The sequence below is a fragment of the Lasioglossum baleicum genome, chromosome 1 (assembly GCF_051020765.1).
Source record: "Lasioglossum baleicum chromosome 1, iyLasBale1, whole genome shotgun sequence".
Taxonomy (NCBI): Eukaryota; Metazoa; Arthropoda; class Insecta; order Hymenoptera; family Halictidae; genus Lasioglossum; species Lasioglossum baleicum.
Genome location: NC_134929.1, coordinates 24,196,886 through 24,223,842, shown reverse-complemented (window position 1 = coordinate 24,223,842; position 26,957 = coordinate 24,196,886). Strand labels below are relative to the sequence as shown.

General features: G+C 42.9%; 1 protein-coding gene and 1 long non-coding RNA gene across 3 annotated transcripts; one reads left to right on the top strand and one right to left on the bottom strand.

Annotated features, from left to right (window-relative positions):
• The first annotated feature begins 11,772 nt into the window (after positions 1 to 11,772).
• On the top strand, positions 11,773 to 13,691 carry LOC143214886 (uncharacterized). The gene is made up of 4 exons (XR_013010237.1): positions 11,773 to 11,930; positions 12,308 to 12,530; positions 12,595 to 12,908; positions 12,991 to 13,691. It is a non-coding gene; the product is annotated as an uncharacterized LOC143214886 (long non-coding RNA).
• A 446-nt stretch (positions 13,692 to 14,137) lies between these two features.
• On the bottom strand, positions 14,138 to 26,566 carry LOC143214840 (BBSome complex member BBS1-like). Of its 2 annotated transcripts, none has more exons than XM_076436320.1 (7): positions 24,606 to 26,566; positions 18,739 to 18,926; positions 18,437 to 18,646; positions 18,064 to 18,359; positions 17,711 to 17,960; positions 17,449 to 17,628; positions 14,138 to 16,749 (listed from the first exon to the last, which is right to left on the bottom strand). In XM_076436320.1, the coding sequence occupies exons 2-7, from the start codon at positions 18,895 to 18,897 to the stop codon at positions 16,123 to 16,125; spliced, it is 1,722 nt and encodes a 573-aa protein (XP_076292435.1). In that variant the 5' UTR covers positions 18,898 to 18,926; positions 24,606 to 26,566; the 3' UTR covers positions 14,138 to 16,122. The 2 variants fall into 2 exon arrangements, with proteins under 2 accessions (XP_076292435.1, XP_076292427.1); XM_076436312.1 differs by having other exon boundaries at positions 18,739 to 18,913.
• Between the last annotated feature and the right edge of the window lie 391 nt (positions 26,567 to 26,957).

Here is a 26,957-nt window from a genome sequence, read left to right as displayed (position 1 = left end):
CCTCTCGCACGTGTTTCTACTCGACTAGCCTGCAGGATGCATCCTCTCGCACGTGTTTCTACTCGACTAGCCTGCGGGATGCATCCTCTCGCACGTGTTTTTACTCGACTAGCCTGCGGGATGTATCCTCTCGCACGTGTTTTTACTCGACTAGCCTGCGGGATGCATCCTCTCGCACGTGTTTCTACTCGACTAGCCTGCGGGATGCATCCTCTCGCACGTGTTTTTACTCGACTAGCCTGCGGGATGCATCCTCTCGCACGTGTTTTTACTCGACTAGCCTGCGGGATGCATCCTCTCGCACGTGTTTCTACTCGACTAGCCTGCGGGATGCATCCTCTCGCACGTGTTTCTACTCGACTAGCCTGCGGGATGCATCCTCTCGCACGTGTTTTTACTCGACTAGCCTGCGGGATGTATCCTCTCGCACGTGTTTCTACTCGACTAGCCTGCGGGATGCATCCTCTCGCACGTGTTTTTACTCGACTAGCCTGCGGGATGCATCCTCTCGCACGTGTTTTTACTCGACTAGCCTGCGGCATGCATCCTCTCGCACGTGTTTTTACTCGACTAGCCTACGTGATGCATCCTCTCGCACGTGTTTTTACTCGACTAGCCTGCGGCATGCATCCTCTCGCACGTGTTTTTCCTCGACTAGCCTGCGGGATGCATCCTCTCGCACGTGTTTTTACTCGACTAGCCTGCGGGATGCATCCTCTCGCACGTGTTTCTACTCGACTAGCCTGCGGGATGCATCCTCTCGCACGTGTTTCAACTCGACTAGCCTGCGGGATGCATCCTCTCGCACGTGTTTTTACTCGACTAGCCTGCCGGATGCATCCTCTCGCACGTGTTTTTACTCGACTAGCCTGCCGGATGCATCCTCTCGCACGTGTTTTTGCTCGACTAGCCTGCGGGATGCATCCTCTAGCACGTGTTTTTACTCGACTAGCCTGCGGGATGCATCCTCTCGCACGTGTTTTTACTCGACTAGCCTGCGGGATGCATCCTCTCGCACGTGTTTCTACTCGACTAGCCTGCAGGATGCATCCTCTCGCACGTGTTTCTACTCGACTAGCCTGCGGGATGCATCCTCTCGCACGTGTTTTTACTCGACTAGCCTGCGGGATGTATCCTCTCGCACGTGTTTTTACTCGACTAGCCTGCGGGATGCATCCTCTCGCACGTGTTTTTACTCGACTAGCCTGCGGGATGCATCCTCTCGCACGTGTTTTTACTCGACTAGCCTGCGGGATGCATCCTCTCGCACGTGTTTTTACTCGACTAGCCTGCGGGATGCATCCTCTCGCACGTGTTTCTACTCGACTAGCCTGCGGGATGCATCCTCTCGCACGTGTTTCTACTCGACTAGCCTGCGGGATGCATCCTCTCGCACGTGTTTTTACTCGACTAGCCTGCGGGATGTATCCTCTCGCACGTGTTTCTACTCGACTAGCCTGCGGGATGCATCCTCTCGCACGTGTTTTTACTCGACTAGCCTGCGGGATGCATCCTCTCGCACGTGTTTTTACTCGACTAGCCTGCGGCATGCATCCTCTCGCACGTGTTTTTACTCGACTAGCCTACGTGATGCATCCTCTCGCACGTGTTTTTACTCGACTAGCCTGCGGCATGCATCCTCTCGCACGTGTTTTTCCTCGACTAGCCTGCGGGATGCATCCTCTCGCACGTGTTTTTACTCGACTAGCCTGCGGGATGCATCCTCTCGCACGTGTTTCTACTCGACTAGCCTGCGGGATGCATCCTCTCGCACGTGTTTCAACTCGACTAGCCTGCGGGATGCATCCTCTCGCACGTGTTTTTACTCGACTAGCCTGCCGGATGCATCCTCTCGCACGTGTTTTTACTCGACTAGCCTGAGGGATGCATCCTCTCGCACGTGTTTTTACTCGACTAGCCTGCGGGATGCATCCCCTAGCACGTGTTTTTACTCGACTAGCCTGCGGGAAGCATCCTCTCGCTCGTGTTTCTACTCGACTAGCCTGCGGGATGCAGCCTCTCGCACGTGTTTTTACTCGACTAGCCTGCGGGAAGCATCCCCTAGCACGTCTTTTTACTCGACTAGCCTGCGGGATGCATCCCCTAGCACGTGTTTCTACTCGACTAGCCTGCGGGATGCATCCTCTCGCACGTGTTTCTACTCGACTAGCCTGCGGGATGCATCCTCTCGCACGTGTTTTTACTCGACTAGCCTGCGGGATGCATCCTCTCGCACGTGTTTTTACTCGACTAGCCTGCGGGATCCATCCTCTCGCACGTGTTTCTACTCGACTAGCCTGCGGGAAGCATCCCCTAGCACGTGTTTTTACTCGACTAGCCTGCGGAATGCATCCTCTCGCACGTGTTTCTATTCGACTAGCCTGCGGGATGCATCCTCTCGCACGTGTTTTTACTCGACTAGCCTGCGGGATGCATCCTCGCGCACGTGTTTTTACTCGACTAGCCTGCGGGATGCATCCTCTCGCTCGTGTTTCTACTCGACTAGCCTGCGGGATGCATCCTCTCGCTCGTGTTTCTACTCGACTAGCCTGCGGGATGCATCCTCTCGCACGTGTTTTTACTCGACTAGCCTGCGGGATGCATCCTCTCGCACGTGTTTCTACTCGACTAGCCTGCGGGATGCATCCTCTCGCACGTGTTTTTACTCGACTAGCCTGCGGGATGCATCCTCTCGCACGTGTTTCTACTCGACTAGCCTGCGGGATGCATCCTCTCGCACGTGTTTTTACTCGACTAGCCTGCGGGATGCATCCTCTCGCACGTGTTTTTACTCGACTAGCCTGCGGGATGCATCCTCTCGCACGTGTTTCTACTCGACTAGCCTGCAGGATGCATCCTCTCGCACGTGTTTCTACTCGACTAGCCTGCGGGATGCATCCTCTCGCACGTGTTTTTACTCGACTAGCCTGCGGGATGTATCCTCTCGCACGTGTTTTTACTCGACTAGCCTGCGGGATGCATCCTCTCGCACGTGTTTCTACTCGACTAGCCTGCGGGATGCATCCTCTCGCACGTGTTTTTACTCGACTAGCCTGCGGGATGCATCCTCTCGCACGTGTTTTTACTCGACTAGCCTGCGGCATGCATCCTCTCGCACGTGTTTTTACTCGACTAGCCTACGTGATGCATCCTCTCGCACGTGTTTTTACTCGACTAGCCTGCGGCATGCATCCTCTCGCACGTGTTTTTACTCGACTAGCCTGCGGGATGCATCCTCTCGCACGTGTTTTTCCTCGACTAGCCTGCGGGATGCATCCTCTCGCACGTGTTTTTACTCGACTAGCCTGCGGGATGCATCCTTTCGCACGTGTTTCTACTCGACTAGCCTGCGGGATGCATCCTCTCGCACGTGTTTCAACTCGACTAGCCTGCGGGATGCATCCTCTCGCACGTGTTTTTACTCGACTAGCCTGCCGGATGCATCCTCTCGCACGTGTTTTTACTCGACTAGCCTGCGGGATGCATCCTCTCGCACGTGTTTTTACTCGACTAGCCTGCGGGAAGCATCCTCTCGCACGTGTTTCTACTCGACTAGCCTGCGGGAAGCATCCTCTCGCACGTGTTTCTACTCGACTAGCCTGCGGGAAGCATCCTCTCGCACGTGTTTCCACTCGACTAGCCTGCGGGATGCATCCTCTCGCTCGTGTTTTTACTCGACTAGCCTGTGGGAAGCATCCTCTCGCACGTGTTTTTACTCGACTAGCCTGCGGGATGCATCCTCTCGCACGTGTTTTTACTCGACTAGCCTGCGGGATGCATCCTCTCGCACGTGTTTTTACTCGACTAGCCTGCGGGATGCATCCTCTCGCACGTGTTTCTACTCGACTAGCCTGCGGGATGCATCCTCTCGCACGTGTTTTTACTCGACTAGCCTGCGGGATGCATCCTCTCGCACGTGTTTTTACTCGACTAGCCTGCGGGATGCATCCTCTCGCACGTGTTTTTACTCGACTAGCCTGCCGGATGCATCCTCTCGCACGTGTTTTTACTCGACTAGCCTGCGGGATGCATCCTCTCGCACGTGTTTTTACTCGACTAGCCTGCCGGATGCATCCTCTCGCACGTGTTTTTGCTCGACTAGCCTGCGGGATGCATCCTCTAGCACGTGTTTTTACTCGACTAGCCTGCGGGATGCATCCTCTCGCACGTGTTTTTACTCGACTAGCCTGCGGGATGCATCCTCTCGCACGTGTTTTTACTCGACTAGCCTGCGGGATGCATCCTCTCGCACGTGTTTTCACTCGACTAGCCTGCGGGATGCATCCTCTCGCACGTGTTTTTACTCGACTAGCCTGCGGGATGCATCCTCTCGCACGTGTTTTCACTCGACTAGTCTGCGGGATGCATCCTCTCGCACGTGTTTTTCCTCGACTAGCCTGCCGGATGCATCCTCTCGCACGTGTTTTTGCTCGACTAGCCTGCGGGTTGCATCCTCTAGCACGTGTTTTTACTCGACTAGCCTGCGGGATGCATCCTCTCGCACGTGTTTTCACTCGACTAGCCTGCGGGTGCATCCTCTCGCACGTGTTTTTACTCGACTAGCCTGCGGGATGCATCCTCTCGCACGTGTTTTTACTCGACTAGCCTGCGGGATGCATCCTCTCGCACGTGTTTTTACTCGACTAGCCTACGGGAAGCATCCTCTCGCACGTGTTTTTACTCGACTAGCCAGCGGGATGCATCCTCTCGCACGTGTTTCTAGTCGACTAGCCTGCGGGATGCATCCTCTCGCACGTGTTTTCACTCGACTAGCCTGCGGGATGCATCCTCTCGCACGTGTTTTCACTCGACTAGCCTGCGGGATGCATCCTCTCGCACGTGTTTTTACTCGACTAGCATGCGGGATGCATCCTCTCGCTCGTGTTTCTACTCGACTAGCCTGCGGGATGCATCCTCTCGCACGTGTTTTTGCTCGACTAACCTGCGGGATGCATCCTCTCGCACGTGTTTTTACTCGACTAGCTTGCGGGATGCATCCTCCCGCACGTGTTTTTACTCGACTAGCCTGCGGGATGCATCCTCTCGCACGTGTTTTTACTCGACTAGCCTGCGGGATGCATCCTCTCGCACGTGTTTTCACTCGACTAGCCTGCGGGATGCATCCTCTCGCACGTGTTTTCACTCGACTAGCCTGCGGGATGCATCCTCTCGCACGTGTTTTTACTCGACTAGCCTGCGGGATGCATCCTCTCGCACGTGTTTTTACTCGACTAGCCTGCGGGATGCATCCTCTCGCACGTGTTTTTACTCGACTAGCCTGCGGGATGCATCCTCTCGCACGTGTTTTCACTCGACTAGCCTACGGGAAGCATCCTCTCGCACGTGTTTTTACTCGACTAGCCTGCGGGATGCATCCTCTCGCACGTGTTTCTAGTCGACTAGCCTGCGTGATGCATCCTCTCGCACGTGTTTTTACACGACTAGCCTGCGGGATGCATCCTCTCGCACGTGTTTCTACTCGACTAGAATGCGGGATGCATCCTCTCGCACGTGTTTTTACTCGACTAGCCTGCGGGATGCATCCTCTCGCACGTGTTTTTACTCGACTAGCCTGCGGGATGCATCCTCTCGCACGTGTTTTCACTCGACTAGCCTGCGGGATGCATCCTCTCGCACGTGTTTTCACTCGAGTAGACTGCGGGATGCATCCTCTCGCACGTGTTTTCACTCGACTAGCCTGCGGGATGCATCCTCTCGCACGTGTTTTTCCTCGACTAGCCTGCCGGATGCATCCTCTCGCACGTGTTTTTACTCGACTAGCCTGCGGGATGCATTCTCTCGCACGTGTTTTTACTCGACTAGCCTGCGGGATGCATCCTCTCGCACGTGTTTTTACTCGACTAGCCTGCCGGATGCATCCTCTCGCACGTGTTTTTGCTCGACTAGCCTGCGGGATGCATCCTCTAGCACGTGTTTTTACTCGACTAGCCTGCGGGATGCATCCTCTCGCACGTGTTTTTACTCGACTAGCCTGCGGGATGCATCCTCTCGCACGTGTTTTTACTCGACTAGCCTGCGGGATGCATCCTCTCGCACGTGTTTTCACTCGACTAGCCTGCGGGATGCATCCTCTCGCACGTGTTTTCACTCGACTAGCCTGCGGGATGCATCCTCTCGCACGTGTTTTCACTCGACTAGCCTGCGGGATGCATCCTCTCGCACGTGTTTTTCCTCGACTAGCCTGCCGGATGCATCCTCTCGCACGTGTTTTTACTCGACTAGCCTGCGGGATGCATCCTCTCGCACGTGTTTTTACTCGACTAGCCTGCGGGATGCATCCTCTCGCACGTGTTTTTACTCGACTAGCCTGCCGGATGCATCCTCTCGCACGTGTTTTTGCTCGACTAGCCTGCGGGATGCATCCTCTAGCACGTGTTTTTACTCGACTAGCCTGCGGGATGCATCCTCTCGCACGTGTTTTTACTCGACTAGCCTGCGGGATGCATCCTCTCGCACGTGTTTTTACTCGACTAGCCTGCGGGATGCATCCTCTCGCACGTGTTTTCACTCGACTAGCCTGCGGGATGCATCCTCTCGCACGTGTTTTCACTCGACTAGCCTGCGGGATGCATCCTCTCGCACGTGTTTTTCCTCGACTAGCCTGCCGGATGCATCCTCTCGCACGTGTTTTTGCTCGACTAGCCTGCGGGATGCATCCTCTCGCACGTGTTTTTGCTCGACTAGCCTGCGGGATGCATCCTCTCGCACGTGTTTTTACTCGACTAGCTTGCGGGATGCATCCTCCCGCACGTGTTTTTACTCGACTAGCCTGCGGGATGCATCCTCTCGCACGTGTTTTTACTCGACTAGCCTGCGGGATGCATCCTCTCGCACGTGTTTTCGCTCGACTAGCCTGCGGGATGCATCCTCTCGCACGTGTTTTCACTCGACTAGCCTGCGGGATGCATCCTCTCGCACGTGTTTTTACTCGACTAGCCTGCGGGATGCATCCTCTCGCACGTGTTTTTACTCGACTAGCCTGCGGGATGCATCCTCTCGCACGTGTTTTTACTCGACTAGCCTGCGGGATGCATCCTCTCGCACGTGTTTTCACTCGACTAGCCTACGGGAAGCATCCTCTCGCACGTGTTTTTACTCGACTAGCCTGCGGGATGCATCCTCTCGCACGTGTTTCTAGTCGACTAGCCTGCGTGATGCATCCTCTCGCACGTGTTTTTACACGACTAGCCTGCGGGATGCATCCTCTCGCACGTGTTTCTACTCGACTAGAATGCGGGATGCATCCTCTCGCACGTGTTTTTACTCGACTAGCCTGCGGGATGCATCCTCTCGCACGTGTTTTTACTCGACTAGCCTGCGGGATGCATCCTCTCGCACGTGTTTTTACTCGACTAGCCTGCGGGATGCATCCTCTCGCACGTGTTTTCACTCGACTAGCCTACGGGAAGCATCCTCTCACACGTGTTTTTACTCGACTAGCCTGCGGGATGCATCCTCTCGCACGTGTTTCTAGTCGACTAGCCTGCGTGATGCATCCTCTCGCACGTGTTTTTACACGACTAGCCTGCGGGATGCATCCTCTCGCACGTGTTTCTACTCGACTAGAATGCGGGATGCATCCTCTCGCACGTGTTTTTACTCGACTAGCCTGCGGGATGCATCCTCTCGCACGTGTTTTTACTCGACTAGCCTGCGGGATGCATCCTCTCGCACGTGTTTTCACTCGACTAGCCTGCGGGATGCATCCTCTCGCACGTGTTTTCACTCGAGTAGACTGCGGGATGCATCCTCTCGCACGTGTTTTCACTCGACTAGCCTGCGGGATGCATCCTCTCGCACGTGTTTTTCCTCGACTAGCCTGCCGGATGCATCCTCTAGCACGTGTTTTTGCTCGACTAGCCTGCGGGGTGCATCCTCTCGCACGTGTTTCTACTCGACTAGCCTGCGGGAAGCATCCTCTCGCACGTGTTTTTACTCGACTAGCCTGCGGGATGCATCCTCTCGCACGTGTTTCTACTCGACTAGCCTGCGGGATGCATCCTCTCGCACGTGTTTCTACTCGACTAGCCTGCGGGATGCATCCTCTCGCACGTGTTTTTACTCGACTAGCCTGCGGGGTGCATCCTCTCGCACGTGTTTTCACTCGACTAGCCTGCGGGATGCATCCTCTCGCACGTGTTTTCACTCGACTAGCCTGCGGGATGCATCCTCTCGCACGTGTTTTTACTCGACTAGCCTGCGGGATGCATCCTCGCGCACGTGTTTTTACTCGACTAGCCTGCGGGATGCATCCTCTCGCACGTGTTTTCACTCGACTAGCCTGCGGGATGCATCCTCTCGCACGTGTTTTCACTCGAGTAGACTGCGGGATGCATCCTCTCGCACGTGTTTTCACTCGACTAGCCTGCGGGATGCATCCTCTCGCACGTGTTTTTCCTCGACTAGCCTGCGGGATGCATCCTCTCGCACGTGTTTTTCCTCGACTAGCCTGCCGGATGCATCCTCTAGCACGTGTTTTTGCTCGACTAGCCTGCGGGGTGCATCCTCTCGCACGTGTTTCTACTCGACTAGCCTGCGGGAAGCATCCTCTCGCACGTGTTTTTACTCGACTAGCCTGCGGGATGCATCCTCTCGCACGTGTTTCTACTCGACTAGCCTGCGGGATGCATCCTCTCGCACGTGTTTCTACTCGACTAGCCTGCGGGATGCATCCTCTCGCACGTGTTTTTACTCGACTAGCCTGCGGGATGCATCCTCTCGCACGTGTTTTCACTCGACTAGCCTGCGGGATGCATCCTCTCGCACGTGTTTTCACTCGACTAGCCTGCGGGATGCATCCTCTCGCACGTGTTTTTACTCGACTAGCCTGCGGGATGCATCCTCGCGCACGTGTTTTTACTCGACTAGCCTGCGGGATGCATCCTCTCGCACGTGTTTTCACTCGACTAGCCTGCGGGATGCATCCTCTCGCACGTGTTTTCACTCGAGTAGACTGCGGGATGCATCCTCTCGCACGTGTTTTCACTCGACTAGCCTGCGGGATGCATCCTCTCGCACGTGTTTTTCCTCGACTAGCCTGCCGGATGCATCCTCTCGCACGTGTTTTTACTCGACTAGCCTGCGGGATGCATCCTCTCGCACGTGTTTTTACTCGACTAGCCTGCGGGATGCATCCTCTCGCACGTGTTTTTGCTCGACTAGCCTCCCTTTCTTCTTCACCCGTGTACATTACTAACATTATTCGATAGCATGCTCTATCTATTCCTCCTAATTGTTTACATAATTTTCGTCTATTTTACCTAAAACTTTACATTACTTTATATTTTCCAATTATTGATTTTACTGGAATGTAACTCAGTACTACCACCGACGAGATATAAGGATAGACCTATCACCCAATGTATTTTGGTGGCCATCTTTGCTGAGGCCTCATGGCCTCTTTTTCTTGTCATTTCCTGTATTACCAACTCGGTTTTGGAGCCCCAGGCAGGATCTCGACGGGGCTGCTGACAGCTAAAATAGGCTGACAGCACGAATGGGATATAGGAATCATATTCCTATATCCCATTTGTGCTGACAGCTTTCTTACAATTAGTGGTAGCACAGACGAGGTTACATCTCGTCGGTGGTGGTAGAAGAATTAAAATTAAAAAATAGCTATAGCCACTGCAGTCTCGCGAATACATAGAATGTTGTTTTGATTAGTTAATTTCCTCTCTGTATTTGGAATAAATAATAAACGAATGATTACTGTACGTACAATAATAAAGAATATGTATATATTTAACTGCAAAATCCGAAATGTTGCAAACAGCCAAATATTAATACGTATTTTATAAATGTAATGTATACTTGAATAAAATAAATAAAATAAAATGAATAAAATAAATGTATCGTTAATTAAGTCCTATGTGCATTATATATAGCAACTGCACCCGTTAAAACCTCATGTAAAATTGCAATTGATAAGAATTACATGAGAAATTAAAAAATACACTTTATAAAACTCGGTTGATGCGGGAAAAAACGACAGGCATTGAAACATGTAAAAATCCTTAGATTTATTACAGTTAGATGCCGACGAAATTTTCAGTATAGGCTCACATAAAAAATTTGTAAAATGCAACTTTTATTTTTTTTATACAATTCCGGTCAATTTCAATTTTGTTAAAAATTTCTTTTTACATCCTGTAGTAAACTAGTTGCTCTACCTTTCTAAGAAAGTTCAAATCGTATAGTATACAATATTAAAAAAGTAATGGTCTTTTTAAGAGTGTCCGAATATTAGTCGGAGTCACTGTATATGTGCTTCAGGCATGGAAGAAACCTACTTGGAGACTCTGGCCTTTATGACGTCTCTTCCGCCAACTTCAACTTCTGTCTCTACTTTCTAAATACTACATGTATTTGTATATTGTATGAATGATGTAAGTGTGCATGTCATATGACTGACAATGAGTGTGAGTGTGCATGTAATACAATTAAATAAAATTGTGTACTATTTATTTCATCCCCTGTTTCATATATTAGGTAGTGGTCTGTTAATTGCAGACAACTAATAAAAATATAATTAATAATTTCACAAAATAATACAGTGATTATTGTTTTAAAACTGATAAAAATAATGGTAAAAGATCAACTATATATATCTAAACTCCTGTATGCTTTTGCGATATAATGACAAGTCAGATCAATAATATAGAGAATATTTTGAAAAAGAAATAATAATTGTATATTTAATAATAACGCATATATAATAACCGACACGACGCAACTTATTGTAACGAAACCTCGCATAACAACTTAATATATTGTCCTTAAAATTTTTTGTTAACTGCGATCTTCTGAATATTTTTCCGTCCTTTGAAAAATTGTATTTTATAGCAGAAGGTTTAAAGAAACCAACAATTAACACTTTATATTAATAAATTTCAAGATAAAAATAGCGTTTAATAGGAAACTCAATTTTCAACAACAATTATTATTTTGTTTGCTATCAATAAATAACAGTTTATTTATTTAAATCGAAAAAACATTTATTCAGCTTTAAAATGATTATAGAAACAGGAAGCATTATATTTAAACAGAGATGAAATATTGAGATTGAATTAATCATGTATTGACTGACTCGACTCGTTTCGTTTACTTTTTCAGAATTGGACTGTATATATATATATATATATATATACCCAACCAGCACACATCGTCTCATAGATGTCTGTTTCATGTCGTCGTCCCGTCTGAACGTCTATGTCCCAAAGATACGTCTTTTAGTCGTCAAAAAGATGTCTTTATGGAGACGTTGTTTTCACAGCAGAGAGTGAACGTCTTTCAGCTGTCTCATTTCAGTCGTAAAAGCAACGTCTCCATAAAGGATATCTTTTTGGCGACTGAGAGACATTTTCCGGAGACGTTGTTTTTCCTACGCCGCCGGTAAAGAGTGGGGTGGAGTAGGGGGATACAGCTTCTAAGGAAGAACTTTTTTCTGTACACTTTTTCGAAAAAAGAGCTCTGCATGCTAATCCGCTATAATACAGAGAGTATTTCAACGCAAAGAGCATTTGGAAAAAGTGTACAGAAAAAAAGTTCTTCCATAAAAACGTACACTTTTGTTGTTTACAAAGTTCCAAGAGCCAAATTGCAAAAAAGGGCTCTGTACGGGACCCCGCAATAATGCAGAGAATATTTCAACACAAAGAGCATAAAAAAATATTGCTTCTTCGCGAAATGCGGCTTACCCGCGTGATCGAAGTGTCTTTCCTGCGAGAAACATATCTGCTTCTCTGTCTTCGTAGTTCACCCCGAGTGGCGCTGTTGAAGTTACTATTTCTGGTCCGGCGCACATGGTCGACACTGGTCGACACCCCCTGGTCGGTTTAGAGAAGTGTCTAATTGTATTAGTGTATTGTAATAGTGATAATTTATCCGACGAGTGTATATTTACAAAAGTAAGTACTTCCATTGCTGTTATTTGTTACCGTTAGTGTTTTTTGCTGATGCCCTTCCGCTATATTCGAAGTTTACTATTGGGTTGGCAAGAAAGTCAAAGAAAGTATTTACTTTCGGTATTGTAAGGGGGTAGACTGCTTTTTCCAGGATTGCAAGGGTGTGGGATTGCAATTGATTGCAATCCTGGAAACGAGTCTACCGCCCTAATGTGTAAATAAGTGTGAAATCAAAAAATGAACAAAAATTGATCATATTTCCATTCCTTCATTCTATTTGCTATTTTTCTAAATATATTCTCTAATTAATTATATTTACGTCGTAATTACATATATGTTTAAATTAGTCTCTAAATTTTACCATACTTTTCAATTCTTAGAATATATACACACAAATGGAGATGCCTACAAATACATGGACCGTTGTCCAATTTTTGGCGGACGGAACGGTAGAAGCAGTGCCAAATAGTTGGCTGGAAGGCGACAAATGTTATTGGCCACCGGTACACAAATCAAAATTGAGCAACGCAATCCAACAATGTGAACTGCCTCAACCTTAGTGGGAGTACTTTTCTGTAAAGATCTTCAAAAACAGTACCTTTGGTAAGTTAAAGTAGTTACACACCATACATGTACAATTAAAATAATAATTATATAATGCTTCTAGACGACTACACGAAGGCTAGAAGAAAAGCAAAGGAGGCCGAAGAGACCAGCGACTTGTTTAATAAATACACTTAAAATTATACTGACATTTATCTTTCATTTTCATTAAATTAGCAGAATGTGATATGCTACATAACAATTTTTTATTTTAGGCAGCAGAAGTGCACAATACGGGGGGCACAACAGCTACAACTTCGCCAGGAAAGTCTAGGTATCATTATGACTGACGTGCTGGCATGGCGGTCTGCTATAGCTGATTGGGCCGAAAGGGCAAAAAACCGTTTGCAAATTATCGAACGGCCAGCCTTGTTATATGTAATTATCACCCTTATTTTAATATTATTATTATAATGATTATTCATGTGCAAATTAATAAACAAAGATATTCTTATTCAAGGTGCAGCGGAGAAAGCCAAAGTGGACGGCAGCCGCAAAACACATGAACAGTCCGTCCAGTTGTGGCTGAAGCGGGCGACAGACCGTTTAAAGCGAGTCACAAATTGATTTTAATTTTAATATATCTGTGGTTGTCACAGGAAGTACGCCGCATGTCACATATACTTTCACTTTCGATCGCTAATGCTTTGACATAGGACGTTGGTTAAATTGCATTGTTGTCTGAGCCTTCCAAACATGTTTCCATGACTCTTTTTCTGGTAAATATGTACAGTAGCGGACAAAAGTGTAAGACCGCTCTAAAGAAGACGATAAATTGCAATTTTTGAAAAAATTTCTTTTCACATCCTTTAGTAAACTAATTGCTCTAGCTTCCCAAAAAAAGTTCAAATCGTATAGTACAATATTAAAAAAGTTATCGTCTTCTTTAGAGCGGTCTTAAACTTTTGTCCGCTACTGTAAATCCTATACTCTAAAGTCTAAAGCTCAATGAATGCATAAACTCGAATTTTTGAAATTGTGACATGCGGCGTTTTTCCTTACAACCACAGACATTATCAGTAATATTTTATTTTCACTTTTATATTTTATTTTAATTTTTATATTTTTTAATTTTAGTATACAGGGTGAGGCGCCAGAAACAGGCCCCCTGAATAAGCATTAATCAGATGTTAGTAGCTTTTTTGTAGATGGACGCGTAAAGGACATGTGAAGGTCAACTTAATTTTTTTAAATGGAATGAGGTATTTTTTAATACATCAATTATGCAGCTGGACATTCATTATAAAAAAGTACTAACCTATGTATGTCGAAAAATTAGTAGTTCAGGGGATATTTCAATTTAAATAACTCTAAAATACCATTACTGTCGTACTAAGACGTTAATGTTTACTTACTTATGTAACGTCTTAGTACGACAGTAATGGTATTTTAGAGTTATTTAAATTGAAATATCTCCTGAACTATTAACTTTTCGACATACATAGGTCCAGCTGCATCATTGATGTATTAAAAAATACCTCATTCCATTTAAAAAAATTAAGTTGACCTTCACATGTCCTTTACGCGTCCACCTGTAAAAAAATAATACACTACATAATGTACCCCTTCAGACCATGCAACTTCTGTATACAAAACTTTTTCGTGCAACGCATACTTTGGAAGTTATTATAGGTGTGCAAGTTGCGTGGACCACCCTGTATACTGATTCTGATGTTTCAACTGTATATTTTATTCAATTTTTATATTTTAATTTAAGTGTATTAATTTTAATGTTTTAAGTGCGTGATATTGTATTTTAATTTTAATACTTTATTTCTAATATATATTAGAATTTAATATATTAATTTTAATGTTTTATATATATTATTTTATATATATTTTTATTTTATAAATAGTACATATATTATTATAATAAACTATTTGTTCGTTTACTTTAAACTATTATCGTAAATTGATTTTTCCCTCCCACTCCCTTTTCGCATTAATACGTCTCTCTAACAAGCTCAAGAGACTTCTGAAAGTCGCCTAAAAGATGCCCGACAAAGTCGTGGAACATGTCTCTACAATGCCTGAAACACGACTAACAGTCATTCTCAAGACCACTTTAAGACAGGCAACTTTGTAACAAACGACCTTCCGGAGCCCTTGTAGAGACTTTCCGGAGACATTCGCAGACATCTTTCAGACATTTGAATGTCTAGCGGCAGACATCTTTCTGCTATCTTTGAGCTGTATCTGTGCTGGTTGGGATATAATCACTTACAAAACATGAACAAGTATTGAGATAAAATTTTACACCATGTAATTATAAAATAAGCTTTCCATAAATATAGTATACATACATATAGTATAATACAATATAATATGTATACGGACTTTTATTCCGTGGTAAACGATCGAGATAGAACTGACCAGAAGTGGCCGCTACCCGCAGCCGCAGCAAAGATAAACACGTACAATTCGTTTGAAATGACATTGCGTCACTTAGCAACTATATATAGTTCGATAAAACTGGAAAACACATAAAGCATGAATCCCTCCCATCTGTTCCCGTGCAAACCTGCAGAACATACATATAAAATATAATACGTACATATATGTATATGTATTATGTATATGTCGGAGGCTGATTGGAAAGGTTGTCCATCGGGCCCGCTAGGGTTTGACCGGAGACGTTCTCCACCGGATCACTCATTGTCTTCGCACGCGCGGAATTAAATAAACCGGGAAACAACGATCACCGTTAAACACTACAACCCTCGACCCGTAGCGCAACGGGGAGTCACGTCAACGAGCCCACGAGGCTGGCAGAATCTCCTTACACGATCTTACGTCTGACTCTTTTCGCTTCCACTCGCGACGACTAGCTGTCTACCAAGATCAAACGCTCTTCACTGTAGCGCAGCCAAAAACATTCTGCCCCTCGTGGTCACGTTCAACAAGGCCCCAGCCCAGTGGCGCACCCAGGGGGGGAGCCAGGGGGCCAAGTCCCCCACCAAGAAAAAAATGTTCAGCTTCCAAAATTAAAATCGCGGACTCGCGGAATAGCCCTGGGTACCGACGATAGATATTTTGGCTTAAAAAAAAGGTCATCACGCAAAACCTAGGGCTGGGTTCAACTCGGCCCCCCCCAAGATTACAACCTGGGTGCGCCACTGCCCCAGCCCATCCCTTCCAGGGACCCTATCTCGCATCTCTCCTTGCGCCGCGCACGATGAGGGATGCAGGTAAACGGGAAACGTTTTATTGCCTTTTCGCTGGGCAATTACTAAGGTACGGTCAAGCATCTGACTCGCAGCCGTTCGACCGTAAACGCATAACCGAAATCTCCAAACCGTTATTTTTAAAACTAAACTTAGTCCTACACGGACGTATAATTCCAAGAGATAACATAATTGTCTTTTACAATAAGCAAGCGTTACGCGTCTCTGTCAACGGGTTGCGTCGCTTCCGTCATGTCCCGACATATGTATATAAGAATAGAAATGAAAGTTTTGTACAATCCTTTCTTTCCGAAGTAATCACTTTAAAACGAAAAGTTTGTAGGAAATGATCTCATTTCACTTTTCGGACTGCACTAGGTAATACAAGATATCAGCTACAGACCTCTGTTGTAGAAAATATTTCAAAATTACACTTCGATATCTTCCTCAGCAGCCGGCAACACCACTGTTGTCACATTAATCGGCTTCGTCCTGGATCTCTTGCACAGCAAGATATGCACTCTTCCCGATATTCTGCTGGTTATGATTGCGTTCAAAGCCATGGGGATGGGTATTCCACTTGGCAGTAAAGGGACATCCATAACGCGTGGCCTGACATCCGTGTCCTCGCTTCTGCAAACGATGTATAATCCCGTGTCGGACATTTCGTCGGACACATTCGTCAGCAAGATACGAATCTGATAATTCGGTCCCAGTCCCAAAACGGTAGCTTCCATCGTGATCAAGCGCGGTCCAGCATCTTGACTCTCGTTTAAAGATTCCATTGCCTTTTTCGCGACTATTAATCGCAGCCGAAGAAGACCCTGCTGAAACGTGCTGTGGATCTTCTTCGCCTCCGATCGTTCTCGTATCGTTTGCTCGACGAATAATCGCGTTTTCTTCGGAATTGAGAACTTTGATCCATCGTTGATCACCGAGGTTGTTGTCGTACCGTGGATGCTGAAGTCTGCGGTCCTTTTTAAGATCTTGACGCAAAGGCCGCCGCCCACGGTGATCATCGCCATCGTTCGTTCCTCTTGACCCATTCGACCATACTGAAACAAGAAAGGAACGATAAAGAACCGATCGACTGTTCAAAACGAAAGAAATATTACTAGTCCAGTCAACGAAAAGTTCTAGAGGGAAATGGTAGGAACACAATTTTTAACTTCGTGCCTTTGTTTGGACTAGTTAGGAGGTAAACATACTAAAAGTCCCCACTCCTAGGAGGTGAGCGGGGTGCAGGGAGGCACGTAGAAGGTCCCCTTTTTCGGTTTTTCGCTTATATCTCGGAAACTATGCGTCCTACCGATAAGACCATTCTATACAAAATTAAAGGTGATAAAATGTGCCACAAGATTGATTGGATTCAGTTTTTCGCTATCTCGCATAGTTTCCGAGATATCCGCGTTCAAAGTTCATTAATTGTGAAAGAGAAATGCCTCATTTGACTAGCTAACTCTTTAGCACAATTAATGAACTTTGAGCGCGGATATCTCGGAAAGTATACGAGATAGCGAAAAACTGAATGCGGTCAATCTTATGGCACATTTAGTCAGCTTTAATTTTGTGTATAGAATGGTCTTATCGAAAACCGAAAAAGGGGACCTTCTACATACGTGCTCCCCTGCACCCCGCTCACCTCCTAAGAGTAGGGACTTTTAGTATGTTTACCTCCTAACTAGTCCAAACAAAGTCCCAAAGTTAAAAATTGTAGTCCTTCCATTTCCCTCTACACTCCCCTTATTATATACCTTCAACGCTGACACCGGTTCCATGATCTTCAACGTGTCCACGTGGTGCTTTCCATTGTACACACGAATACCGTAGCCTGCAGTACTCACGGCAAGCAAAGACAGCCCAATTTGTGGCACCGGTAAACTCGTTGAGTCCAGAATCGCTCCTGGAATATCAACGTGCCATAGTTTGATGCCCTGCGGGATTAATATTCATCTTGAAACTGCGTTGAACGCGTTGTGCGCGTCAAGTATTCTCTTCCAAGTGCAAGATGCATACCTTTTTGGAAAGACCAACCAAGGTACCATCCATAAGTGTCACCGCGACATTGTCGTTGTTAAGAATTGAAATAGCCACAGCCGGCGCCGGCAGGTTCTCCCAAAGTTTCACGGGCGATCCTCTTCTTATCACGCCTATTTTACCGTCCCTCCCGATAATTAGTATTTTACCATCGCCTGTCCACAATCCGGTGCACGCGAACGCTACCGGGGCCCATTCGAGCACATGCTTATCCATGGCAGTGAACGTTCTATAGGAAAATTCAGTTCAATGCTTATCTAGAGATTTATCAAACATCGCGCGAACGTAAGTATGATTCGGAGATGTGGGTATTAGATCAACGAATCTATTACCGAGGGTCCAGAACAAGAACCTCCCCAAATTCCGTACCAAGCACGATACAACCGCTAGCAGGATTCGACCAGGAGTCTTTCCGAATTACGGAAATTGCGGACAACGCGTTGGTTTTAATCAGTGGGATCATTTTGTATTGTTCCGCGAAGCTCGCCCTCAAGTTCGGATCCATGGAGAGGAACTTTAAGGACCGCGGCGAGATGAATCCTGCCCCGAGTTCCTTCAACAATAATTCGAGCTCATCGGCTAGCGTGAGCACGTTCAGTTCATCTTCTAATCCTGCTTTGTGCCAGATCTGTGAGGTGCATCGATCAAAGTTATTGTAAAATGCATTCGCATGTTAATCGAAGGTTAAAATCAGATTGTTCAAACCTCCCGCTCTTTCGGGTGGACATCGATGTGCGGCAAGCAGTATTTATAATAGGGCCTCATATTCTTGAAAATGTAAACACTCGAACCGCCACCGACAGCCAACACCGATGACCGCGGCTCGCCGTTTTCGGTGTACAAGCCAACTACCCCGCAGGATCGATCAACCATATTGTGCTCGGTGACTTGGTCACCTCCTTTGTAAACTCGTATCTGATTTTCGAGAATATAGAAGGACGGTATACTTAAATATACAAAGCTTACAGATTTCTTAACTTATTTGAGGTCTTTTAAGCAGTGCACACCTTCGTCGAATTAGCACCCAGTGCACCCAAGTCAACGCAAATGAGCCTGGCGTCTCCATCTCCGGTGACATCGAGCATATCGAGAGCATTTGGTAAGGTATACAATTTAGCTCCTGGCTCCCAAAGCGCTTCCAACCAACGATTGGTGCTGAGACCCATTATATTATGCTCGGCTCTAAATTTTCCCACTGAATTATTCGGCAACCAAGTTTTTCTCGATAACGATACAGTCGTGTTTCTATGTACATACAGGATGAGTCCGAAGAAACAGAACACCTAAATATCTCCGTTACGTTTTCTTTGTACAAAAAAACTTCTTAGGACAAAGTTACACTGTTTGAAGGGCCACATGTAACGGTGTAAGGGAAAACATTTTCAAGGTCATTTTTTTACAAGATTTCAAGGTCATTGATATTTTTTTTTAATGGAATGAGGTATTTTTTAATACATCAATCGATGCAGCTAGACATTTGTTATAAAAAAGTACTAACCCATGTATATCGAAGAGTTAGTAGTTCAGGAGATATTTCAATTTAAATAACTCTAAAACTCCATTACTGTCGTACTAGGACGTTAGCGTTTACTTGCTAGTAGGAGTGCGCGGGTTCCCGAAATTTACGGGAACCCGACAGTCGAGTCGAGCCGGAGAAAGTCGAGCGAGCTCGAGCGAGTACTCGAGACATCTGAATGTTCGAGTAGCTTGATCGCATCGAGTAGCTTGATCGCATCGGGTAGCTTGATCGCATCGGGTAGCTTGATCGCATCGGGTAGCTTGATCGCATCGGGTAGCTTGATCGCATCGGGTAGCTTGATCGCGTCGAGTACTTGATCGCGTCGGATGCTTGATCGTCACGGATAGCCGGAGACATTCGGATTACATTATTACATAGATTAGCCAAACTCGGACGCGATCTTTTTATACTCGTGATTAAACATACGATTAGTAATTCGCACTAATGCGGTCCTGAATTATGTACTCGGTTTTATAAGGCGAAATATACAATATATATATATTTCGGTTGTGGATTTCGGTTTCGGCTATGATTCTGATGATTTCGATGATTTTTTATAATGTTATACAAATCAACATTTTGAACAAATAATTACAAAAATTTGTATTATTATGTATTATTAAACTATTATCTATTATTATTCTTTATTTGAACAATTTTTTAAATAAGTAATCTTTTATAATATTTTTAAATAAGTAATCTTTTGTAATATTTTTACAAGAACGCTAACAGTCGAATGATTTTAATAGCTTTGTTCACGCGACAGAAACGTGCAATTTCCGCACGTCGTTTGTTTTAGCCTTTCCTTTGTTTTGACGGTTAAAACGACTTTGTTGCATTTCAGATTATTGAGATACAGCTAATGTCCGATACTAGGTGCCGTCCGGGGCTAGGGAACTCCCCCTATATAAATATTGTATATATATTAGGAGTGCGCGGGTTCCCGAAATTTACGGGAACCCGACAGTCCAGTCGAGCCGGAGAAAGTCGAGCGAGCTCGAGCGAGTACTCGAGACATCTGAATGTTCGAGTAGCTTGATCGCATCGAGTAGCTTGATCGCATCGGGTAGCTTGATCGCGTCGGATGCTTGATCGTCACGGATAGCCGGAGACATTCGGATTACATTATTACATAGATTAGCCAAACTCGGACGCGATCTTTTTATACTCGTGATTAAACATACGATTAGTAATTCGCACTAATGCGGTCCTGAATTATGTACTCGGTTTTATAAGACGAAATATACAATATATATATATTTCGGTTGTGGATTTCGGTTTCGGCTATGATTCTGATGATTTCGATGATTTTTTATAATGTTATACAAATCAACATTTTGAACAAATAATTACAAAAATTTGTATTATTATGTATTATTAAACTATTGTCTATTATTATTCTTTATTTGAACAATTTTTTAAATAAGTAATCTTTTATAATATATACAATTTTATTTATATACTCATTATTTAAATACGTATTTATTATTTAAACAATTATTTAAATAAATTTTTATGCTGCAAAATATAATGTATACAAATCCGTTTGTATACTTATTATTTATATAGCTATTTATTATTATTTATTTAAACAATTTTTAAATAAATAAATTTTTATAATGTATAGAAACTTGTTTATTTTACATTATTTGAATTATTGTTTCAATAAGAATTTATTGTCAAAACGATTATTTAAATAAATAAATATCTGTAATATATATATATATATGTATATATATATATACAAAATATATTTATATAGGGGAGTTCCCCTAGCCCCGGACGGTACCTAGTATCGGACATTAGCTGTATCTCAATAATCTGAAATGCAACAAAGTCGTTTTAACCGTCAAAACAAAGGAAAGGCTAAAACAAACGACGTGCGGAAATTGCACGTTTCTGTCGCGTGAACAAAGCCATTAAAATCATTCGACTGTTAGCGTTCTTGTGAAAATATTATAAAAGATTACTTATTTAAAAATATTATAAAAGATTACTTATTTAAAAATATTATAAAAGAGTACTTATTTAAAAATATTATAAAAGATTACTTATTTAAAAAATTGTTCAAATAAAGAATAATAATAGATAATACTTTAATAATAATTATTATTATTATTATGTATTATTATAATAATAATTATTATTATTATGTATTATTATTGTTATTATTATTGTTATTATTATTATTGTTATTATTATTATTGTTATTATTAATTATTATTATTATTATTATATACGGACAAATTTTTGTAATTATTTGTTCAAAATGTTGATTTGTATAACATTATAAAAAATCATCGAAATCATCAGAATCATAGCCGAAACCGAAATCCACAACCGAAATATATATATATTGTATATTTCGTCTTATAAAACCGAGTACATAATTCAGGACCGCATTAGTGCGAATTACGAATCGTATGTTTAATCACGAGTATAAAAAGATCGCGTCCGAGTTTGGCTAATCTATGTAATAATGTAATCCGAATGTCTCCGGCTATCTGTGACGATCAAGCATCCGACGCGATCAAGTACTCGACGCGATCAAGCTACCCGATGAGATCAAGCTACCCGATGCGATCAAGCTACCCGATGCGATCAAGCTACTCGATGCTGTCATGCTATTCGAACATTCAGATGTCTCGAGTACTCGCTCGAGCTCGCTCGACTTTCTCCGGCTCGACCCGAACCCGTATATGCGGGAACCCGCGCACTCCTACTTGCTAGTGTAAATTGAAGAGTTGAAATTAAAGTTTAAATCGAAAAATTGAAGTTGAAAATGAAGTTGAAGAGTTGATATTGAAATTGAAGTTGAAATAGAAAAATTGACATTGAAATTGAAATTGATGTTAGCGTTTACTTAGTTGTGTAACGTCTTAGTACGACAGTAATGGTGTTTTAGAGTTATTTAAATTGAAATATCTCCTGAACTACTAACTTTTCGCCATACATAGGTTAGTACTTTTTTATAACAAATGTCCAGTTGCATCGATTGATGTATTAAAAAAATACCTCATTCTATTTAAAAAAGTATCGATGACCTTGAAATCTCATAAAACAATGACCTCGAAAATTTTTTCCCTTACACCGTTACATGTGGCCCTTCCAACAGTGTAACTTTGTCCTAAGAAGTTTTTTGGAAAACGAAAAGTAACGGAGATGTTTAAGTGTTCTGTTTCTTCGGACTCACCCTGTATACACACTGCGATTCAAAAGTAATTCGAGCTCGGGTCTAGCGGACTAAGATTGGTCCAGCGCAGCTACCCCACCCACAATTTTTATTGATATTGTGTGGAAAACAATGGTTTTAGGTTGAAAGATAACCCCCCAAAATTTGAAGTCGCTAACCCTTCGTATAGGGATGATATGAGGGTAAATATCCTTAAATGTATCATTTTTTTTCTCGGTTGTTAATTAAGATATTCGGATAAAAGAAAAACGAAAATACTCGAACTTACCTCCTTTTATCATACATTTTTTTCACCATTGTGATCAAATTATTAAAGGGTAGAAAAAATCATTTAGTTTTTTAGGGGTGGGAATTGCAAGCCACCCTTCAAGTGAATTAATATGCCTTGAGTGAACTTTTTAACCGACTTCGTAAAAGAAGGAGGTTTCGATCTCAATTCGATCTGTATATGCCTTTTTTTCGCTTTTTTTTCTATGAATGTTCACCGATTACGCAGAGATCGATGGACCAATCGGAACGAAACCTTTTGCATCTTGTAGAGTATGTTCCCGGGATGGTCCCGTGCAAAAGAATTTTACATTTTTTTATTAATTACGATTTTATTTACAAAAATGTAGGGTGGTGATACCGTTGTGAACTCCACTGAATGTTAGATATTAGGAACAGTAACGACGCGACGTCGTTTTTTCGCATAGAATCCGAATCCGTAATAAAAAATACCATGTTCCATTTGAAAAATGTAACTTCCGGTCTCAATCACCTATTTCCGGCCGAAACCGGAAGTTAAAAATATCATTATTTGATACAGCGCATCTGATTTATGAAAGAAACACTTTGAATTTTTGAAAATAACCTATTTTCTAGATTATAAATGGATGGTAGGGGTGGTCTGAGACACCCGGTATATGTAACGTATAATATTACAACATATAAAACTATATACTACTTATGTAATATTATTTACAGGTACCTATCAATTAACCCAGGCAGTATGCTATCTGGCGGAATTAATGAGGGATTATAACATTTTAAATATTGAATATTTGTAGGATGAATGGTTCGTTGTGCGTGCGTGCGGGCGACCGGATCATGTTGCGACGCAGACGGACCGGCGCCGGTATGTTTGGAAAACTCGAGTGACTGAGAACTGAGAAGGCGTGAACGAAAAGTGTTTAGAACTGAACGATAGGGAAGAATGTGAGAGACAGAGTGCAAGCGAGATGAATGCAAGGGGGTGAAAGGTATAAAGCGTGGAAGTTCGGCGGGCGAGGCAGAGTTTGTCCGAGCGCGTTTAGAGAGTGAATAGCGTAACAGCGAGCGTCTAACTATGTATTTAGTGAAATATAGTATTTTAGCTATTAAAAGGCATTAATGGAAGACCGACCCCATTCCTCAAGAATCCTACATATTTAATGGAATCTAACAATATTATAAGGGTGAAAGTTCACTCGAGGCATATTAATCGCAAATGTTATCAATGCTACATTGAATATGTCGTAAGAAACATTGCAGTGTACATAATATGTACCATTATAATGACGTAATTTCATTTGTTTTTCAACATTTAACTATGTTCCACCAATCCGACCATCTTGAAACTTTTTTATATGTTAGATAAGCAACAGAACATTGTTCTTGAATTTTTTGGAAATGGTCACTCGAAGGGTTGCTTACAATTCCCACCCCTAAAAAACTAAATGATTTTTTTCTACCCCTTAATAATTTGTTCACAATGGTGAAAAAAATGTATAATATGAAGGAGGTAAGTTCGAGTATTTTCGTTTTTCTTTTATCCGAATATTTTAATTAACAACCGAGAAAAAAAAATGATACAGTTAAGGGTATTTACCCTCATATCATCCTTCTATGAAGGGTTAGCAACTTCAAATTTTAGGGGGTTATCTTTCAACCTAAAACCATTGTTTTCCACACAATATCAATAAAAATTGTGGGTGGGGTAGCTGCGCTGGACCAATCTTAGTCCGCTAGACCCGCGTATTGTACGACTCCAAAACGAAAGAAACTTTTAATATAATATAATTTATCTTGCATTGCGGAATCGTCTCGAATCGACTGACATATGCGCTCCATTGATATATTTTATTCGTTGATAAATGAAAAGAACTAATTTTGAGAACACTATCGGATTTATTATATCTTACCGTAGTCCGTGCATAATTGAAGCTTCCTGCTGGTATATTCGATTGAAGCGATTATTCGTAATCGTAACACATTATTTTATCCTCCACAGTAAAGCTTTCTCTGTACTTTCTATGCTCTGCAGTGCAACGCGACGGATCGTCATTTCGCTGTAAACGTATGCAGCTCCTTAATAGAATTCCTTCCCAGAACAAGACCGATCGCACACTGAACGATTTCGAATCTCCGATCGCGACAAACATCGATCATATCGGAAGATCTGTTCGGAAAACTTGTCAAACGGTGCAACAGCGTCAGCCCTTGGCTTTGTTGTGGGCTTATGTATCCATAGAAATGGTCGCATACGTATATGCGTGCGTCGATGAATATCTATGATCACGGTCAACCCTTTGCGCATTACATCAATGAAAACCCAATTTATTTAAGGTCACTCTTAAACCACAATCGAACATGTTTTTCAGCTTGCTAATAAGCGCAGAAAAGTTCAAATATTTACATATTGAATGCCATTATTATATATCGAATTTGTTATGAACATTTATAATAATTTTGTATATAATTTTGTTTAATAAATTTAAAAATAAACATTGTCGCACAGTGGTACGGATCGAAGAAGTTGGTATCATTTTGTTATAACTTTTGAACTATTAGAGATATCGCAATGAAATTTCACCAAAAATATTTAAAAAATAGAAATTCTTATCTAGACATAATTAAATTTTTTGCATTTGTTAAACAATAATTTTTACTAACTTTTCATTGATATTTTTTGTTAAAAAATGAATTGTTCAAATATAGTTTTTCAACCATTTTTTACTTGTTGTGAACAATAATTTTTAGTGTTAGTCTTAATCTTCAACACGTAAAAGAATGCTTTCCTGTGCAAAAAAAAAGAAATATTTTAAATACATATTGCGACTAAAATAGTACTAAAATTATATTCAGTCAATATTACAGCAAATAAAAAACTAAGCTAATAAAATAAGCATACCATAATTTGCCTTTCGTGATGATTTATGATGATCGATTGGATTAGTTAATTAATAACTCTACTGCCTCAGGATTCAGTATTTTAGGATTTCTTTTACATGTTAATCTTATACAGTCAGAGCGGCAATATTAAGTGGACACTCTTAAAAATCACATAACTTTTTAAAAATTGGTCAAAAAGACTTGAATTTTTTAAAGATGTTAGACCGACTAGTTCGCTAGAGAATAAGTAAACAAAAAGGGCCTAGCCGATTAAGATGGTCAAAACTGCCCTTAGAGCTTTTTCAACGGCTATTGAACCATTCGAAAGCTTGCCAAGAAAAACCCCTCTGAGTAAAATTTCAGCCCTCTAGCTTGCCCGTGAGGGTAGTTACAGGGAAAAATAGATTTTGCGGTTTTCGGCGCATTTTCCGGTCTAAAATGCGTTCTAAAATTCTGAAAAAAATGTGACACATTCTGGATCCCAAGGCGCATTTTTGAGAATTTTTTCAGATTTTTTTGTTTCAAACTGTGGTCGTAAAAAATGAAAAACCTCAAAAAAGTCGGAAAAATATTTTTTTCTCAAAAATATGAAAACATGCTATTTTGCTGTTTGGTTCCCTGATAAAGTACTATAACAGGCAATGTTGTCAATTTTTTTTAGATTTTTTGTTCGGCTGCATCATTGTCAAAAACAATAAAAACCGAATTTTTTCGACGTTTTTGCTGTGAGGAGGAAAGTTACACTTGTTGGCTTTACCGTGTGCGTATATTAAGTAATTTTTAGCGTTATTACACTGAACAAGCAATTATTTTACCTAAAAAATGTGATTTGAGAGAAAGAAAAAATTGTATTCTGTGCGATATATACCAGAATGTTCGCAACGCTTACAACATCGACGGTTGGCACCGCGGTTAAGGCGTCCGACTACGGAGCGGATACTCTGGGGTTCGAATCCTGTCGATAGTGGTTTTTTTTTTCCATACGTCAAACTTTATTTTTTCAATTTCTTATTATGTATATGGTTTACTCATACGAGTTTAACAATGTTTTTTTAATGTTTTAAAAATATTTAAGTAACATTTTTAAGCAATATACATACAAAAATAGTTTTGGATCATAAAAAGTATTATAAAACTCCAGCATAATGCATGTACCGTCGACGGTCAACTCCGGTCTCAGTGCCTATAAAAACCTGGAGTTGACCGTTTTCCCTGGCCTTCCATCCGAACGGGAAAGGACAATATGACAGTACATAGCAGGTACAGAGGTAGTTAATTTTTACCACGTTTATATTAGTTTATGATTCTGGTCGCGCAATAATCAGCTACGAAGAATACAATGACCGTCGTAAAAACTGGCCTGCAAGGAATCTTATCTTTTT